Source organism: Vitis vinifera, chromosome 15, assembly GCF_030704535.1.
Source record: "Vitis vinifera cultivar Pinot Noir 40024 chromosome 15, ASM3070453v1".
Classification (NCBI taxonomy): domain Eukaryota; kingdom Viridiplantae; phylum Streptophyta; class Magnoliopsida; order Vitales; family Vitaceae; genus Vitis; species Vitis vinifera.
This window is the reverse complement of record NC_081819.1, coordinates 1,192,380-1,212,365: the sequence shown is the minus strand read 5'-3', so window position 1 is coordinate 1,212,365 and position 19,986 is coordinate 1,192,380. Positions and strand designations below refer to the sequence as shown.

The window sequence follows — 19,986 nt, the reverse complement described above, 5'->3', positions numbered from 1 at the left end:
ATTGTTTCAAAAGAAAAATAAAAGGTAATTTAAAAAATTGATGATCCAAACAAGGGATGCATTTTTAATATGCTTTCTATTTGATGTTTGACTCGATGGCAAGGTGGTAATATAATATGAAGGTGGTTGAGCTTACTGATAATCTTGCATAACTGTATATAATCATCACGACTCCTCTTTCACGTTCATAATCGTCTTGCTTTCGAACAAATAAGAAACTCTCGCTTTTTCTCACGTTCCCTAGAAAATTCAACCTGCTAGCTTTCACCAGTCCGAGACAATCTTATAATTTGAAGATCGTTGATTTCATATTCAACAATCTCCTGGTTTCTTTGGTCATCAATCCGGTAAAATTCTCCTAACCCTTTTCTTTCTTTCTGTATGGATCTATTTCTTCAAGTTCATTTTCTTTGTTTCCTATATAAGAATCATAACTGTTTCTCTATCACTTTCTCTCGCTTTCGCTCACTTTCTCCAGAAAATTAAATTCAAGATTCTGATAACTTGGGTGTCGTTGATTTCACATTCATAACTGTTTCGCTCTCAGTTTCTTGGTTAAGAATCTGAAACTCAATTTCACTTGGAAGTTATTAATTTCCTTCTTTTTTTTCTAATCAGATTCCCTTTCCACGTGGAAGTTGTTGCTTTCTAATTAAAACCAGGAAAACACAGGAGTGATTTTGGTTTTCTAAAACAAAATAACTTCCCCTTCCTCCCTCCTCTCTCATTTTGGTTTCTTTCATTTTCTTGGGAAAATTTAAGCTGTTGAGTGCTTTCATACACCTTGAAGCCTTCTTCATAAATATCTGGTATTATTCTTTCTTTTCCTAATTTGCAAATGATACTGCAGGATCCATCAAGAAGAGTAGCTGATAATCTCTGATATTCCAAGTTCCAATGGCGGAAATGCCTAACAGTAACCCTCTTCCACCAGCAACTGCACATATGCTTCAGGCTCTTGAATCCTTTCTGGATACCCCACCACTTCCTTGTGTGTTCCGCTGTATCTTTTGCCATGCTCTCATTGCTCAGGGCCACAACTATATTCAGGTACTTTTTCTTTTCTATTAATTAAGATTCACTTGCAAGATTTCATGCTTAATTAATTTCTTTGCTATTCTTGTAGGATCTTTATCCATTTTCCACGGCTCAGCTCCTCTTTGATAACGCGTAAGGTTCCAATGCTATCAGAACGCATTTTGATAGTCTTTTTAACTGTTCTTGATTTTTGATCTATTCTGATGTTCCAAGTGTGCAGTGCTGGTGTGAATATTAGAGAACATTACTCAGTGCTAGCATATGTAGGTGAATCTCCTGCAGGGAGTCTTGTGGATAAGGTTTATATCTACTGTATTTCATGTGGAAGCTGGCTTGGGTGGAGAATAGTAAGGATTTATATATTTAACAAATTAATTAATTTTCTCCTTGATTTATCTATATGTTATTTGATATTCAGATTGATAATCATGGAACATATGTTACAGATTCGGCAGTCTGCTTACCACCCTGTAATCCGTGTAGGCCATTTTGTACTCGTATGTGATGGTGATGTAGGCATAGAGGCTGTGTTTCCAATGTAAAGTTTTCTATACATTTCTATTCAGTGTAAATGTTTTGATGTGTCGAGTGTATTTTAGATGATATTTTTTCAAAAGTTGAGTCTTGTAAATTCATCTTATTTGATGACATATATAAATTATCAATTACTTATGAATTGAAATCATATAAAAACCACTTTGGATATATAAGTTATGATGGTTTATATATATATATATATATCTATTGCAAATCGAATATGTTTAGGTACAAAAAGTACTATTGTTATGTATGTTCTAGTTAAAAAAAAAAAAAAAACTATTTTGTGATGTATAACAAAAAGGGCTACTTATTCCAAAATAAAATTACTCGTCCAACATTTTATTTTTCTTTTTTGTTAATTAAAAACCACTTGATTTATTAAGATAATAAGAAGTTTTTAAAAAATTTATAATTTATGGATAAACTAAATCCTTATATTAAGCTAACTTAACTAATCTTCAGGGTTTTTTTTTTCCTTTTTTTAATTATAAACATAAAAAAGTTTGATAGCTTATTAATATATTAAAAAAAGTAGAACTCATATGTGTTGTCTGTGCTCGCAAACCTGAATGCAAAATTATTCACCCATAAGATTGGAACTCATATATATGAAATAAAATTAATTAATTTGTGAGTTATAAAGCAATATATATCCTAACTATTCTCCACCCAACAAAAGTTTGGCATGAAATGCAATAGAGATGGGCAATATCCGCTTGAGTTTTTAGATTACTACCAATAATTATACCCAAAGTAAGGTCATATTACCACTACATATGTAGAAAATCAAAATTCATACAGGTCCACTTTCTTCTTAACATGAATGCCACATAGTCTTGAATTTTTGGCACAAAGCCAATAGCTAGAAATTTGCAAAAAGGTAAATCTTGTGAAACAAAAATATAAAACTTAAATGTTATTGATGTGGCATTGGACTATGTTGGAATGGTCATTGGAGGCAACACCTACAAGAACAGTAGAGAAAACATGAAATCTTGCAAGCCAAACTTTCATTACAAGTTATATATGAATCAAGATAAGACCAAAAAAGAAAAGGTCCAAAGAGAATCTAGTCAGTTTTACAACATCATATTCAACTCTAATATATTTCCTCAATTGCATAATGTATTGTTTGTCTCAATTATATGAAATTCTTCATCTATAGCTTCAAGCCAACAATCATCTTAAGCAACTTTCTTATAATTTAATAAATCAAAATTCATCATTTTTTCCCTTGTTAGGTCCTTGTCACAACCAACCACATAATCATGCAAACATATAGGTAAAACATGTTGACATTATGGACACCTTGATGACTCTATCAGACATGGAGTCATAATTGGTGTAATAGTAGGATTCATACTTTGATCTTCACTTTGTTCTTCAAGATGAATATGTACACTTGATGGTCCTTTTTTATTAGAGGACCAATCTCATACTACTTGCTCATAGAAAATCGCATCACGATTGACAATAACCTTCTTGGTTTGTGGATTGTACAATTTATAGCCTTTTGTTATAACAAACAAAAATATACTTTTCACCTTTATCATCATATTTTTTTTTTCCAATGCATCAAGTACATAAGCATATGTTATGCCACTAAACACCCTTAGATAACCAATGTTAGACTTCCTATGACTCCAAGCTTCTTTTGGGGTTTTTGCATAAACACTTTTAGTGGAGCACCTATTCAATAAATCAATAAACTGCACAAGAAATTGTTTAGGCCCAAAAATATTCTAGGCAATTGTTTTAAGTGCAACATGCACCTCACCATAACCATAATTATTCTATTTTTTCTCTCTACAATTCTGTTTTGTTGTAGAGCATACCTTGTGGCCAATTGATGCTCAATATCGCATTTTTTTTAAAAAAAATCACTAATAGTATATTTAGTACCCTAATATATTCTCAAAATTTTGATTGTATATTCACTTTGTTTTTCCACATAAACTTAAAAAAATTTGAAATTTTCACATGCATCTCCTTTTTTCTTTAAAAAACTAAACCCAAGCCTTCTGACTAAAATCATTAAAAAAAATTTAGAAAATACTTGTGACCTTCATTTAAGAGAACCTCCATTGGACGTAGATTTGAATGAATCAACTTGTGAGACATCCTAGCTCCCCATGATTTTTTGATAGGAAAATTATCTCTAAGCTTTTTTCTTAAAACCTCATTTGAAGAATTAATAAAAAGCGACTCAGAAACCATCTTCTTAGTAGCAAGTAATTTTAGACTTTTAAAATTTAAATGTTCAAAACGTGAGTGTCATAACCAATTTCTATCATCAATTATAGAGCTAAAGAAAGGTAATTATCCACAATTAATATTTAATGAAAATAAATGATTTTATGTCATATTTACCTTTTCACTAGTCCTTTTTTTTATCATCATTGATGGTATAGATACCCTTATAGATCTGCATATCATATTTGTTATCTGAAAGTTTCCCCATACTTGATAGATTTTGATGAAGACATGGAACATCTAACAAATTAAAGATAAAATTTTAGGATTTATCTTTCAATTTAATGGAAATCTTACCTTTACTCCTAACTGGTACTACTGATTCATTCCCAAATTTTACCTCTGAATTAAAAGTCTTCTCTAACTCAGAAAACATTTCTTTCCTACCAAACATATGATTACTATAGCCTATATAAAAAAACCATATACTTTTTTTTTCATCCCTTCCAGCACTATAAGCTGATAACAAGGTCTCTAAATTTTCATTTTTATCTTCTATAGCATTAACCTAGAAATTCCTCTCATCATATCTCCAAGCCCTACATTCTTTCTTGTAATGACCATATTTTTTTCAATTATAATATTAAAAATGAGATTTATTATTTCTTTAAGTTAAAATATTACCTCTTCCTTCTTTTTAGCATGAGTTAGAATTTTCTTATCCTCTATTCTATAAATTTTAACCTTTTTTACTTGATTTAGAATTATTTTGAGACTTATTTTTTCTCTTCTAAGACTTACTTGGCTTTCTAGTGCTTCTTTTGCCTCAATCTAAGACCTTTCATCTAAGTGTTGTTCATGGGCTTGTAAGGAATCCATCAATTCACCCAACGTCATAGTACGAAGATCTTTCAATAATTATTGTTACCTTGTATTCAAATTACATGGTTAAGATTTGACGAATTTTTTCCACAACTTGGAGATTTGAAACATTTTCACCATTATATTTCATTTGATTAAGAAGAGTTAATGTTTGTAAAAAATAGTCAATGACTCTTTTTTGTTTTCAAAATCTAAAAAAGCCTGAATTGTTTTCTCAAAATCTATGATAGAGCCTTCTGCTCCTTCTATACCCCTTTGTCGGTATTCAAAAGAATGTCGCATGCACCTTTCTTGTGTGATTGCAATTGTACTCTTCTTAAAAATAGTTGTTTCTATCGACTAATAGATGCAAAGGTGCGAGTCCTTAAAATTTTCTTTTTGGAATTTTCCAAATTGTACTTTTGTACTTGTGTGAGTTGTGCTTGATTTGTTGGTACAACAAATCATTGATTTACTACTCCCCGAATATCTTGATACTCAAATTCAAAATTATTTTTTCCATCAAAATTTGGAAACTGGAATTGGATTATATTATTATAATTAATTGCTTGCATCTTAACCGTCAAGTGCTTATACCAAATGTGAGCAACCAAAAATAATCTTTCCAGCACAAGAACAATTTCTCCACACAAAAGGAATGAAAAAATTAAATAAATAAAGGAGATGATAAATAATTATGTAAAAATTATCACACCATGTTTTCTATTGTTTTTTAATATATATATAAACAATTATAAAAACCTAATATATTTAAAACTAAACTCCTAATAGAATTAGGATTTCAACATCAAAAGAACCAAATTCAAATATTAATAATTTTAGGATAGTAAAGAAACAAAGTCTAGGTTTAATTAGGATTCCTATGGGTATATATAAAGCACATATTGTATAACCAATTCATTGTCTTAATTTAATAAATAAAAAAACACACACACAAAATGCCAAGCTTTGTAGAGAGTTAAAGAAGAACAACCAAGCTTGGAGATAAAAGAAAACTAGCACATGGGAGATTCTTTTTCGACTAAATGGATAGGACCCGTTCTTTATAGAAGTTATTCCTCACAATATAAAAGTTATTTTAAAAGTTGTATATTTTGTAAAAAGATATAAACTTTAACTAGTAAATTTCATACCAAGGAAATTGTTGAAATTTTTGTCAACAATTCAGAATTTTTGTAATAAATTTTACGATTTTTAAAAAATTAGTTGAGATTAATTAGAATCTTCCATAACTATTCAGAGTACACTATAGAATCAGTCACTATTCCTCTTTCACATTCATAACTGTCTCTCTTTCAAACCAATAACAAACTCTTGCTTTCTCTCATTTTCCCTAGAAAATTCAACTTACTAGCTTTCACAAATCTGAGACAATCTTTGGAAGTTGTTGATTTCACATTCTAACAATTTCTTGGTCTTTTTGGTCATTAATCCGGTAAAATTCTCTCAACTTTCTCTCACTTCAGGTCTCACTTTCTCCAGAAAATTAAATTCAAGTTTGCTAGCTTTCAAGAATCTGATAACTTGGGTGTTGTTGATTTCACAATCAGCAATTTCTTCTTAGTCTTGTTCATTCATCATCAATCAAGTACAAGTATATTAGCTAATCCTTTCTTTCTTTTTCCGGATACCTTAACTAGTCCTTAGTCAAGAATCTGAAACTCAATTTCACTTGGAAGTTGTTAATTTCTTTTTTCTGATCAGATTGCCTTTTCAAATTAATCTTATTGAATCTTTTTCATCTCGGTTCTCATCTTTGTTACAATATTTGTATTAATTCTTTATCATAAACTTAATTCTAAATGCATGGGTTAAGGAGAGTGATAGTTGGGACGACAAGCGAAACAAACCATAATCCATGGAAATCCTGACTTAACTCCAACATGGATCACCTGTAACCACTGCTCTTGACGCTTTATTAGCAGGCAAAATGTTCGAGTATGTCTCTCCCCATATATCAGAATCACATTTTTCTTGTATATTTGTTTGATGAATGTTCTCCTTGTAGGGTGATATTATTATTTTCTGATCGATTCTTATTACTTTGAATTATTACAGATAGAATTATTACTTTTAATTATTATTTTGTTCATGGATGCAGCGCCAGCATGTTCGATTCTTGCTTAGGGATAACAACTTATGATGGGATTAGAGCTGCAAATCAGGCGGCTCATTTGGGCTTGACCCGTATCTTCTGTTTATCATGCACACAACCTGCTGGCTGGAAAGTTGTAAGAAATACCATTCGCTCAAACTTCTGTTTATCATGCACACAATCTTCTGTTTTACGTGTTGGCAATCTCTAATCTCAAGCTCAAGATCTCACATGCAGCTTCGGCGGAGCCCAGGCCACCCTATTGTCGATGTAGGCCATTTTGTGCTGCCAGTTCCTTCTCCTCCTCCTCCTCAGCCATAATGGCTCAATGACGTGGCTCATGGCTGATGGCTCTCCATAGATACGGTCTCTGTTACTAAGAATCTCAATGCAGTTATCCAATGTGATAAACTTGTGATGTAATACCAATTGAATAAAATTTGAAACTTGAAGTAGGATTACAATTGCTAGCTAATACTAGCTCTGTTGCATGCAACAATGGATGCTTTAGTCATTTGTTCCTCTAGTAGAATGTGTTCAGAAGCTTTTATGTTGGGATAAATAAATTCATAAGAAACCTAGTAATACCATTCAAATTAGAAGAGATATTCTTGGTATCCAGGATGCAATGCCCAAAAGGATTGAAGGTCTGACCCATTAATGCTTCAAAATGGGTCAATTAATGAGGGACATATTCCATGGAAGATACTTCCAAATTTTTAAATATAATTGGAACTTTTTAATTTTAGAATAAAAATGTGAGATAATATATTTTTTTTTTAAGATTAATAATAATTACTATAATTTACCTTAAAATAAAACATATATAAATTATTACTTCATGTAATTTACTTTCAAGAAACCCGCGAGGACATAAAACTTTCATAGGCCTTATATGATTATTTATGATATTTAGTAACATATAAAGATAGACACGTCCTACTTGAATTTATTTATAGAAAAGACACATAGATAAGTTAAAAGTACAAAAGTACATGGATACATTCCATGTAGATCTTAGCATATTATCATATTAATAATGGTTTTTTAAGGATATTAATACAAACAAAATATACATGGTCGTGTTTATTGTTTAAAATCTTATATGTATATAAGACTAAGCCCATGATAGACGACATACATGTTCCTCAATTGATCGTAGTCAAACCAACCTAAACAAAGTCAAAAGATTTAATTTTTTACTTGGAGTTTACCATTTGGTGTAGCTATTGAGGCATTGCACAGGGAAAACAAAGGATTGGGACTTAGCATTTGGAAGCAAGGATGGTGCCATCTTGGCATTACCATAGGCCTTGGCACCATTTTGCACTATGCAAGTTTAAGCCTCAAGAAAAAATAGCACTAAGATGGCAACAATCACACCCGTGGTGCCATTCACCTTGATGCTTTGAGATAGTGGGAGGCCCACATTTTTGGACATTTCCCAAGCCACCATATATGGGATTTCCCGCCTAATGCCCAACTTATGAAACATGGAAGCACCTATATGTTGACGCAAGTAGTTCCTGAAGCTGGACCTAAGGTTATATTCGCTCTCTTTTTCATATGTTTTGACTTTTGGTTTTGATTCATTGATTTAATACATTTCTATTTAGTTTTTTCCTATAGATTGTGTATGTGACAACACACCCATGAGGAACGCATAACTACTCTAGGACGTAAAGTTTGGAAGTTTAAGATTAGGATTATAGAGAAATAATGGGTAAAATAAAAACCCAAAAAGGATTCAATAATGGTTGGGATAAAGTAATAGAATAATAAACTCTATTTGTAGTTTGGAGTAGGAAAATGAGCAGCACTCAAAGCCATTGTTTATATATTCTCAAAAGATTGATTTTCATATACTTTAAGTGATAATCATTGTCTTTTAACTTAAGTATATGCTCAGTTCTTATATGTATACTAACATGTCTAGTTAGTGAAAATGCAATGAAAAAAAAAAGAATAAAAAGCTAAGTATTGTACAAAGTGACTCAAGAATTGAAGAAGGAAAGGAAGGAAAGGAAGCTAGCTTAAGGAGTTCAGGGATGATATGGTTGGGAAAAAGGTCTTAAGAAGGTCAAAAGAAGGATCAAGATCAAAGAACAAGACTTAGAGATTTGTAGAAGGATGAAAGAATGCAAAAAAAAAAAAGAAAAAGAAATAAGTTTTTTCAATATAAAGGAAGTATCAAAGTCATTTCGACACCAGGGGAAATCAATGTTGGAAGGCTCTTTAGAAATTATCATTTCAAAATATTGATAAAGTTCAAGGCATATGAATAGCAAAAATTGGATGTTTGATGCCCTTTTTTGAACCTATTTTGACACCAAAATGTGATTTATCAAAAATTTGATAAAGCACCTAGAGAGTCAAGCCTTAGTTTCCTTCATCGATTGTAGTCAATAACATTTACACATAATTTTCATAACTAAAACCTTGGTAGGAAATTTTGATACCAATGGGGATGACAAAATCATTTATCAAATTTTCACTATTGAAAATTTCTACACCAAGCCAATATAAGCTCAAGATTTTGGAAAATACTTTCATTTTTGCATATTCAATACCAATCCATGCAAATAGTGTTTTGTGGAGTGATTTAACTTGATTTGAGTGTATTGGAGTTTAATACAACAAGAGAAGGCTAAGAGGAATGATGTTATTCAAGATGAACTTTTTGATACAAGGACAAAATGATTCAATATTGATTTCAACAAGGACCCATGGGTTTCAATGGTGACCTAAAAAGATAAGGCCTTTATTGAACATTTCAATACAACAATGATCATGTATTGGAATTTTGATTATAAAATTTGTTATTTTTTTCCAAGACTTCCTTCATTTGGATCCCTTGTTCATTTTTAGACATTGTAAACTGCAGAGAAAGAAAGTGAATATGTAAACTCTTTCTTTATTCATAACAGAAACATCTCTATTTATACATGCTATGCTAGTCTATCTAAGGGAAGTCTCCTATATTTACATCCTATAATCAATACATAAATAAGGTAAGTCAACTACATAAATAAGGTAGATTCTGATTCTGTAACACTCCCCCTCAAGCTGGAGCATAAATGTTAATCATGCCCAGCTTGTTACAAAAATATTCAACCCGAGTTCCATTTAACGCCTTAGTGAAAATATCTCCCAGTTGTTCTCCAGTCTTCACATAACCTGTGGAAATCAAATTTTCTTGAATCTTCTCACGAATAAAGTGACAATCTACTTCAATATGTTTAGTTCTTTCATGATATACTGGATTTGAGGCGATATGAATAGCTGCTTGGTTGTCGCACCCAAGTTTTTCTGGCATGGGAGTCTTTATTCCAATCCCAATTAGAAGATGATACAATCACATAATTTCACACGTGGCTTGCGCCATGGCTCTGTATTCTGATTCTGCACTAGACCGAGATACCACATTCTGCTTCTTGCTCTTCCAAGATACAAGATTCCGACCAACAAAGACACAAAATCCTGTTGTGGATCGTCTATCATCTTAGGATCCAGCCCAGTCAGCATCTGTAAAACACTTAATTTGAGCATGTCTATGATTGATGTACAATATGCCCATACCAGGAGCTCTTTTCAAATAACACAAAATCTGCTCCAAGGCTGCCCAATGCTTCACTGTAGGTGCAGACATAAACTGATTGACAATATTAACTGCATAAGCAATGTCTGGGCGAGTCACTGTAAGGTAATTCAATTTCCCAACCAATCTTTTGTATCTTTCTGGATTATCAAATGGATCACCATCATCTTTCGTCAAATGTACATTAGGGATCATCGGTGTGCTACATGGCTTGGCTTCCATCTTTCCAGTTTCTGCAAGTCAAGAACATATTTCCTCTGTGACAAGAAGATTCCTCTTTTGCTTCTTGATACTTCTACTCCTAAGAAATATTTTAGCTCGCCCAAGTCCTTTGTGTGAAACTTGGAATGCATAAACAATTTGAGAGAAGAAATTCATGCACAATCATTTCCTGTTATGACAATGTCATCAACATAAATAATGAGAAGAATAATACCATTTGCTGACTGTCTATAGAAGACTGAATGATCAACTTTGCTTTTGTTCATCCCAAACTCTTGAATCACCTCACTAAACTTGCCAAACCAAGCTCGAGGACTCTGCTTCAATCCATGGAGAGATTTTCTGAGATGACACACTTTCCCATACTCCCCCTGAGCAACAAACCCAGGTGGTTGCGCCATATATACTTCTTCCTGGAGATCTCCATGAAGGAATGCATTTTTTATATCCAGTTGGTGCAGGGGCCAATGCTGAGAAGCAACAATTGATATAATCAGGCGGATTGAAGCAAGTCTGGCTACTGGAGAGAAAGTATCAGAATAGTCCACCCCATAAGTATGAGCATAGACTTTAACTACAAGTCTGGCTTTCAGTCGTGCCACTGAGCCATCAAGATTAACTTTTATTGCAAAGGCTCACTTACATCCCACAACGTTCTTTCCTATTGGTAAATCAACTAGATTCCATGTGTGATTGACTTTTAGAGCTTGTATTTCCTCAAGCATTGCATTATACCATCCAGGGTGATTCAAGGCTTCCTTGACAATTTTGGGAATAGTGACAGAATCTAAAGGGGCAACAAAAGCGCTCGAGAAGGAGACAAGTGATCATAAGAAACGAAATTAGCAATGGAATAAACTGATTTGCATTGATGTTTACCTTTGCGAAGACCAATGGGGAGGTCAAGGTCACTGGGAGGATCAGATAACGAAGAAGTTGGTGCAGGACATGTATCTTTTGTCTCCTTTGGAGTATTCCTGAACAATTGGTGGCTTAGTTGGAGTAGGCAATAAGTCAACAACAGCGTGTGGTTGCTCAGAAGAATCAGTGGGAGTACTTGGGATGGTTTCTTGATATATGTGCCAATTTTCACCCTCCTCCTCACTTTCTGAATTTGGGGGTGAAGAATAAAAAGGTGTATCTTCTGAAAATACCACATCAGTCGATACCACATACTTGTTGAGATCAGGAGAAAATCATCGATAACCTTTCTGAAGACGAGAATACCCTAAGAACACACACTTCAAGGCTTTGGGATCTAGTTTAGTCACAGATGGCCTTACATCTCGAACATAGCAAGTGCTTCCAAAAATTCGTGGTTCAACTGGAAATAGAGACTTCTTTGGAAACAATATACTGTATGGGATTTGATCATTGAGTACTGTAGATGGCATGTGATTAATCAAAAAGCAATCAGTAGATATCGCATCAGCCCAAAACTGTTAAGGAACCTTCATCTGGAACAAGAGTGCCCGGGCTATTTCTAGTAAATGTCTGTTCTTTCTCTCAGCAACTCCATTTTGAGAAGGAGTATCCACACAAGAGGATTGATGAAGAATCCCGTGTTGAGTCATGTAACTATGAAATGAGTTAGACATATATTCTTTACCATTATCACTTCTCAATGTTCGTACAAAGATATTAAACTGTGTTTTAATCTTAGCACAAAATGCGCAAAAATGAGAGAAAACTTCAAACCGATTCTTCATAAAATAAATCCAAGTCGTTTGAGAAAAATCATCCACAAATGTAACAAAATATCGAAATCCAGTTTTAGAAGTAACAGGACAAGGTCCCCAAACATCAGAGTGTACTAACTCAAAAATAGATTCAGCCCTCTTATTAACTCTTGGGCTTAACGAACTACGGTGATGCTTTGCAAAATGACATGATTCACAATTAAACGAAGGTAAACTATGAAACTGAGGACATAACTTCTTTAACACTGGTAAAGATGAATGTCCCAAACGAAAATGAGCTTTAACTGAAGAAGCGATGCTAGAACAAGAAAACGACCGAGGTACCCACGCATCAAGAATGTAAAGACCATCAGATACATGTCATTTACCAATAATCTGCTTCATCATAAGATCCTAAAAAAGGCAATGGTCAAGAAAGAATGAGATACAATAGTTCAGATCTTTGTTAAGTTTACTGACAGATATCAAGTTAAAGGCAAGCTTAGGTAAACTTAGAACAGATGACAAAGTGATAGAGGATGTTAGTTTGATAGTCCCAGAACCCACAACATTAAAGGTTGACCCATCAGCAATGGTAACAGGAGAAGGGGCTAAATGTGATTGAAAACTAGAGAATGTTTTAGGATTACCTATCATGTGATTAGTGGCACCTGAATCAATTACCCATTTGTTTGAGGAGGAGATAAGACATGTTTTACCTGTCTCAACAAGAGCAGTAACCGAAGTAGAAATCTTCAATGATTCCTGATACTGAGAGAATTTTGCAAACCCATCAACTAAGACCATGATCGTCTTATCAGAAGAACTTGAAGAAGTACTAGAGGCGGTGGCAACATTAGCAATCTGATTTCTTTGATTATGGTTTTGTAATTTCTTGCAGTATTTCTTGGTATGGTCTGGCTCATGACAGTAGTAGCAAACAATGTTGCTTGAATCATTGTTATAGCTATCAGAAGTCTTGCTTCCTCCCCTGTTGTTTGATTTTCTCCCAGTATCATTGCTTCCTCCTTTGGCAACAAGAACATTATTAGTCTACTGGATAGATGAGGTACCTTCAGTACGCAAAATTCTACTGAACACTTCTTGAAGTGAACCAATCTCAGAATTGGAAAGAATTTGAGATTTAGCAGTTTCAAATTCAGATGGAAGGCCAGCTAAAAAACTCATTACTGCCATTTTTTCTCTCTGAGTTTGTTGCGCCTTAATATCAGTACTGAAAGGTAAAAGTACATTCAACTCCTCATAAGTCTTCTTAAAATCCATAAAATAAGTTGTGAGAGATTTGGCCTCCTTTTTAGCACGATAGAAGGCTTTGCACACATCATACATTCGGGACACATTCTCTTTGCCAGAATATAAGAACTCCAGATAATCCATTAATTCTTTAACAAACTCACAATGATTAAGTAGTCCAACAATTTCACTATCAATAGAATTCCTTATTTGTAGGAATAAACGTGCATTTTTCATCCCTTATCCAAGTCTTTCTAGTTTCATTATCAAGGGTTTCCATGGTCAGATGGTCATCTTTTTCAACACTACGCAAATAAACTCTAATTGTCTTGCTCCATTCTAGATAATTAGTGCCATTTAATTTATGATCAGTTATTTTGGACAGTGCTGGAACTATTTCAGTTATAGAAGCTTTGTTGTCAGTCATTTTAATTGATATTCACAATATAATTCCAGCAGTAAACCAAAAACAGCTGATACCCAAAATGAATATCCACAAGGAATCAGAGAACAAATCAAAGGGACAGAACCTACCAAGGAGATGTTCCTCTCAACAGTTGATCGAACACCGGAATGCCACTTGAGAATGGTCGGAAAGATGGGAAACATCAGAAAGTCAGATCGAGAGATGGGAAACGTCGAAAAGTCAAATCAGTGAAGAAACAGTGGCCTCATGTGCTCCCACGCTCCGGAAACAATAATGTGCTCCTCCCTGGGTTGGCGGTGACGCAATCCAGACTAAAAAAAAACGTAACAGGTTACTGTTCCAGACTGTTAGGAACAAAACCCAAAACCTAGAAAATTCCCTTGAGCCAAACGTGGCTCTAATACCATGTAAAATGTAGAGAAAGAAAATGAATATGTAAACTCTTCCTTTATTCATAACAGAAACATCTCTATTTATACATGCTATGCTAGTCTATCTAAGGTAAGTCTCCTATATTTACATCCTATAATCAAGCCTATAATCAATACATAAATAAGGTAAGTCAACTACATAAGTAAGGTAGATTCTGATTCTGTAACAGACATTTTAAGCATTTTCTTGATTTTTTTTTTTTAGGGTTTGGTTGCAAGTATAAAGAGTTAATGAGAGATTTTTACGAGGAGGAAGGATGAAAAACACAAAAACTTACTTTTGATTTTTGCAATAAATCTCTATTGATTTCATGAATTCAATACATTATGTGGGAATAACATTGAGTGGCTAAACACCAATTATATCTACAAAAAGTGGATCTCCTATGGGAAAGTCTTAGTGGAGTGCATCTAAAGTGTTAAGAAAAGTTGTCCTTACTCTAAGATTCATCTTTCTCACAAATTTTACATGGAAAAATAACTCTCTTTAAAATTTATTAGGGTTATGTATGTTTGATTCTTATTGGATTTAATGAATGCTTCCTCATAAGAGTTAATTCACAAAGATTCGATTTGATCCCTTATTGCGACGCCTCTAGGGTTAGTGTTTGAGATGAGTATATGGCTTAATAGGTTGAAAACTGAATGTGAAATAGTGTGACTGTCATAGGAGCATATTGGATCCTACTTTCCTTGAGATTTGAACTTAGGAGTGAACTTGTTTCTAGATTATTTCATCATTATTTGATCACTTTATATTTTTAGTATGTTTTTGTACATTTTGAAACCTAAAAAGCTCATCTTTCTAATTCAATTAGATTAGGTTAAAAATAACGTAGGATTTAGACTGGAAATCTTAGATATTTACACCATTAGGTATCACAAGACCTGTCCCTATGGGATGGATCAAGCCACTATACCAATAGTTGCTTGTTCTTTTTAGTTGTTTTTGGTTGGGAGAACCACGATCTTTGACCTTGGCTTACCAAAACCAATTTTAGAATAGAGTACTAAAGTCAAAATCAAACTAAAGAAGGTACAATAGTACTTTATAGAAGTAATAATGATTCTTGTTATCCCTTAATCACTAGTTAACTAAGTTTGTCCTATTGTTACATATCCTAAAGCCAAATCTATAAAAGAAGTGAGAACCTAAACGATGTGACATACTTCAATTTCAATCATTAAATGGTAATTAAGGATCTAAACTAAGAAAATATTTCAGATAAAATTTTGAGCTATAAAACTTAGCTTGATCATGAATAACCCAAGGTCCTAAAAAGAAAATAAATTTAAAAATCCATATTCAATTTTCAAAGGACTTGATCATAGAAGCTATGATTTATCAATGCAAACTATAAATCTAAGTAAATATTGTATTTTCATATTAATGATATTATTAAAGGATCATAGAAAGTTTCTAATTTGTATGGTTGAAATTATTTAATAAAGAATGGAAGAATTGAAATTGGATTTATGAAAACGAGTCACCATTTCTAAAAGATTGTAAATTATTTTGTAACACACAGGCTAGATCAAAGGTACCTTGTCAAAACTTATATCTCCTTGACATGACCATATAATATTAAGTGGAATGAGGAATGAGGTATAACTAATTTTGGAAGGTGATGATATTTATTTTATTGTACTTACCCAATGAATATTTTAATAAAATAATGCACTACATCCTTCAGATAGAGCAAAATAAAAATTATAGAATATCTTATTTCTTTTATAAAAAAAATAATAGAACATGATATTTAATCATTGTTTCAAAAGAAAAATAAAAGGTAATTTAAAAAATTCATGATCCAAGTAAGGGATAAATTTTTAATATGCATTCTATTTGATGTTTGACTCTAAATATAAAAACATGTGATGGCACGGTGGTAATATGAAGGTTGTTGAGTGTAATGACAATCTTGCATAAAACTGTTTAGAGTATATAATCATTACTATTCCTCTTTCACATTCATAACCGTCTCTCTTTCCCGCCAATATCAAACTCGCTTTCTATCACTTTCCCTAGAAAATTCAACTTGCTGCTTTCACCCATCTGAGACGATCTTATAATTTGGAAGTTGTTGATTTCACATTCAACAATTTCTTGATCTTTTTGGTCATCAATCCGGTAAAATTCTCGAAGCTCTTTTCTTTCCTTCTTTCTTGCTTGCTTGCTTTCTTTCTTTCTTTCTCTCTCTCTGGAGATCCATCTCAAGTAGTCCATTTTCTTTGTTTCATATTCAAGAATCTTAACTGTTTCTCTCTCACTTTCTCCCACTTTCGGTCTCACTTTCTCCAGAAAATTAAATTCAGAGTTTGCTAGCTTTCAAGAATCTGATAACTTGGAGGTTGTTGACTTCACATTCAGCAATTTCTTGGTCTTTTTGGTCACCAATCCGGTAAAATTCTCCTAACCCTTGTCTTTCTTTCTGTATGGATCTATTTCTTCAAGTTCATTTTCTTTGTTTCCTATATAAGAATCATAACTGTTTCTCTATCACTTTCTCTCGCTTTCGCTCACTTTCTCCAGAAAATTAAATTCAAGTTTGCTAGTTTTCAAGAATCTGATAACTTGGGTGTCGTTGATTTCACATTCATAACTGTTTCGCTCTCAGTTTCTTAGTTAAGAATCTGAAACTCAATTTCACTTGGAAGTTATTAATTTCCTTTCTTTTTTTTCTAATCAGATTCCCTTTCCACGTGGAAGTTGTTACTTTCTAATTAAAAACAGGAAAAACAGGAGCGATTTTGGTTTTCTAAAACAAAATAACTTCCCCTTCCTCCCTCCTCTCTCATTTTGGTTTCTTTCATTTTCCTGGGAAAATTTAAGCTGTTGAGTGCTTTCATACACCTTGAAGCCTTCTTCATAAATATCTGGTATTATTCTTTCTTTTCCTAATTTGCAAATGATACTGCAGGATCCATCAAGAAGAGTAGGTGATAATCTCTAATATTCCAAGTTCCAATGGCGGAAATGCCTAACAGTGACCCTCTTCCACCAGCAACTGCACATATGCTTCAGGCTCTTGAAGCCTTTCTGGATACCCCACCACTTCCTTGTGTGTTCCGCTGTATCTTTTGCCATACTCTCATTGCTCTGGGCCATAACTTTATTCAGGTACTTTTTCTTTTCTATTAATTAAGATTCACTTGCAAGATTTCATGCTTAATTAATTTCTTTGCTATTCTTGTAGGATCTTTATCCATTTTCCACGGCTCAGCTCCTCTTTGATTACGTGTAAGGTTCCAATGCTATCAGAACGCATTTTGATAGTCTTTTTAACTGTTCTTGATTTTTGATCTATTCTGATGTTCCAAGTGTGCAGTAATGGTGTGAATTTTAGAGAAGGAGACTATCCAATGCTATCATATGTAGGTGAAGCTCCTGCAGGGAGTCAGGTGGATGAGGTTTCTATCTACTGTATTTCATGTGGAAGCTGGCTTGGGTGGAGAATAGTAAGGATTTATATATTTAATTTTCTCCTTGATTTATTTGATATTAAGATTGATAATCATGGCACATATGTTACAGATTCGGCAGTATGCTTACCACCCTGTAATCCGTGAAGGCCAATTTGTACTCACATGTGGTGGTGGTGCAGGCATAGTGGCTGTATATCCTATGTAAAGTTTTCTATACATTTCTATTCAGTGTAAATGTTGTGATGTCGATGACTGTGAATGTAATAGCAAATGTTAATCCCCTTGACAAGTGTGAGTAACAATTACAATTCACCAAAATTTGATAATATAATCCTAACTAATTAAATCAATGTGTTTTACTTAAACAAATGTTATTTATCCAAAGACATTTGTTAAAATTGTGGGCAGCGGGCTCAAGACCGTGGAAAAGCAAATAGCTCAGAAACTGGGAAGACTTCGCTTTTGACCACCATCCTTTTCTGACTTTCTTGTTTAACAAGAAAATTTAGACTGTCATTTACCTCAAATTCATTTTTAACAGTCTTCTAACAAATTCATTTTTACTATTTGATTACTTTGGCTGTTTATGGTGAAAAGCTAGAAAAGTTTATTAGAATGGACTCGAAGAACCGGCAACAAAGAATGTTGTGCTACCTCACAACTCTAAATCTTGCTCATATGAAAATGCCCCCATTTCTAAGGAGAGGGTAAAGTAATGCACAAGTACAGGCACCTATGGAGCTTGGAATCATTATGATTTCATATGCAAAAACTAAGTACTTAATGATTTGAATAACATATCATATAATGTATGAATCAAATAAATACTGTAAAGGAACTATGGGAATCCTCGAAGAAAAATATAAGATAGAGGATATTGGATTAAAGAATTTCATAGTTAGGAGTTTAGGACTTCAAAATGATAGGCTACATGCATGAATTCCAAGAGTTACAATTCGTACTATGCGTGAATTTTTACCCCAATACTTGGGTGATGGCTCTTGGATTGTGACAAAGGAAATAGTTCAAAAACAGAAGACCCCTTTTGAGTTTTGAGTTTGACCACAATGCTAGGCCAGGCCAGGCCCACTTGCCTCTCTCACAAGCAATTTTAGCTTCCCCTATGCCTTCAAAATGTGGACCTAATGTTGACTTTTCTTTTAACAAGTCTGAATTTAATGCTTGTGATTTTCTTTCTTCCTTTTTAAGACCAGGATTAGGGTATGCTTTTCCTTCAAATCAACATAAACACTTACCATTTAAAATTTCAAAATGAATTGGGATGAGGAAGGCTTTTTAATAAATATGAAATGTTTATTCACAAAGGGTAGAAAAATATCACAACAATTCAAATACAAACTGCTATACAATGCCTCCTAACAATTTGAAATTTCAACAACAGAAAAAACAACCTGCATCCATGAGGGCTTTTAGGGAGATTATATGATTCTTCCTGTGTCTGCGTAATTGGCAGGATTGGAATGGTGGCTAGGCCATTCCTAACCAAAAATTTGCAGTTATTCAACCTCTACTTTGATAATTCTCAGACACATCCAATGAGAGGATGTAGACTATAAGGAAACCTTCTCATCAATGATGCGGTTTGCCTCAATTTGCCCAATTCCCTTTCCCCATCCCCCCTTTGAAGTAAAAGAAAGCTCCTTGATCTCTTTATAGGAAAATTTAGAGAGGATTTTACTTATTTGATATTTGAAATTCTTTTTAAAATTTTAAAAATTAAATTGGAAGGCTTTAATCACAAACTTACTCTTGATGTTGGCACATATGTCATAAAGAATGTATCTTGATATGATTTGAGTCCCACTAAAATTTTGATATTTAGTCCCAAAGGTAGCACTATTTGTATGAATATTATTTTTTTAATATACTAGAGAAAGAGAAAAAAATTCAAGAATGGAAATTAACATTTGAAAAAGAAAAGGTTAAATTATTATTATTATTTGAGAAATTCATCATAGATCTATTACATCATTTAAATGACCACAAAATATTCTTTGAGTGTATTTTTGATGATATTTTTTCAAAAGTTGAGTCTTGTAAATTCATCTTATTTGAAGACATATATAAATTATCAATTACTTATGAATTGAAATCATAGAAAAACCACTTTGGACTATATAAGTTATGATGGTTTATATATATATATATTGCAAATCAAATATGTTTAGGTACAAAAAGTA

The 19,986-nt window shown here is 33.1% G+C and overlaps 2 protein-coding genes across 3 annotated transcripts; both read left to right on the top strand.

Annotated features, from left to right (window-relative positions):
• The first annotated feature begins 179 nt into the window (after positions 1-179).
• On the top strand, positions 180-1,624 carry LOC109124056 (uncharacterized). 2 transcript variants are annotated; one of them, XM_019225595.2, is made up of 5 exons: positions 180-347; positions 851-1,050; positions 1,127-1,170; positions 1,259-1,385; positions 1,485-1,624. In XM_019225595.2, the coding sequence occupies exons 2-5, from the start codon at positions 898-900 to the stop codon at positions 1,578-1,580; spliced, it is 420 nt and encodes a 139-aa protein (XP_019081140.1). In that variant the 5' UTR covers positions 180-347; positions 851-897; the 3' UTR covers positions 1,581-1,624. The 2 variants fall into 2 exon arrangements, with proteins under 2 accessions (XP_019081140.1, XP_019081141.1); XM_019225596.2 differs by lacking the exon at positions 180-347 and adding an exon at positions 438-554.
• A 14,622-nt stretch (positions 1,625-16,246) lies between these two features.
• On the top strand, positions 16,247-18,135 carry LOC109124055 (uncharacterized). Its single transcript, XM_019225594.2, has 6 exons — positions 16,247-16,490; positions 16,662-16,761; positions 17,281-17,480; positions 17,557-17,600; positions 17,689-17,818; positions 17,895-18,135. The coding sequence occupies exons 3-6, from the start codon at positions 17,328-17,330 to the stop codon at positions 17,988-17,990; spliced, it is 423 nt and encodes a 140-aa protein (XP_019081139.1). The 5' UTR covers positions 16,247-16,490; positions 16,662-16,761; positions 17,281-17,327; the 3' UTR covers positions 17,991-18,135.
• The last annotated feature ends 1,851 nt before the right edge of the window (positions 18,136-19,986 follow it).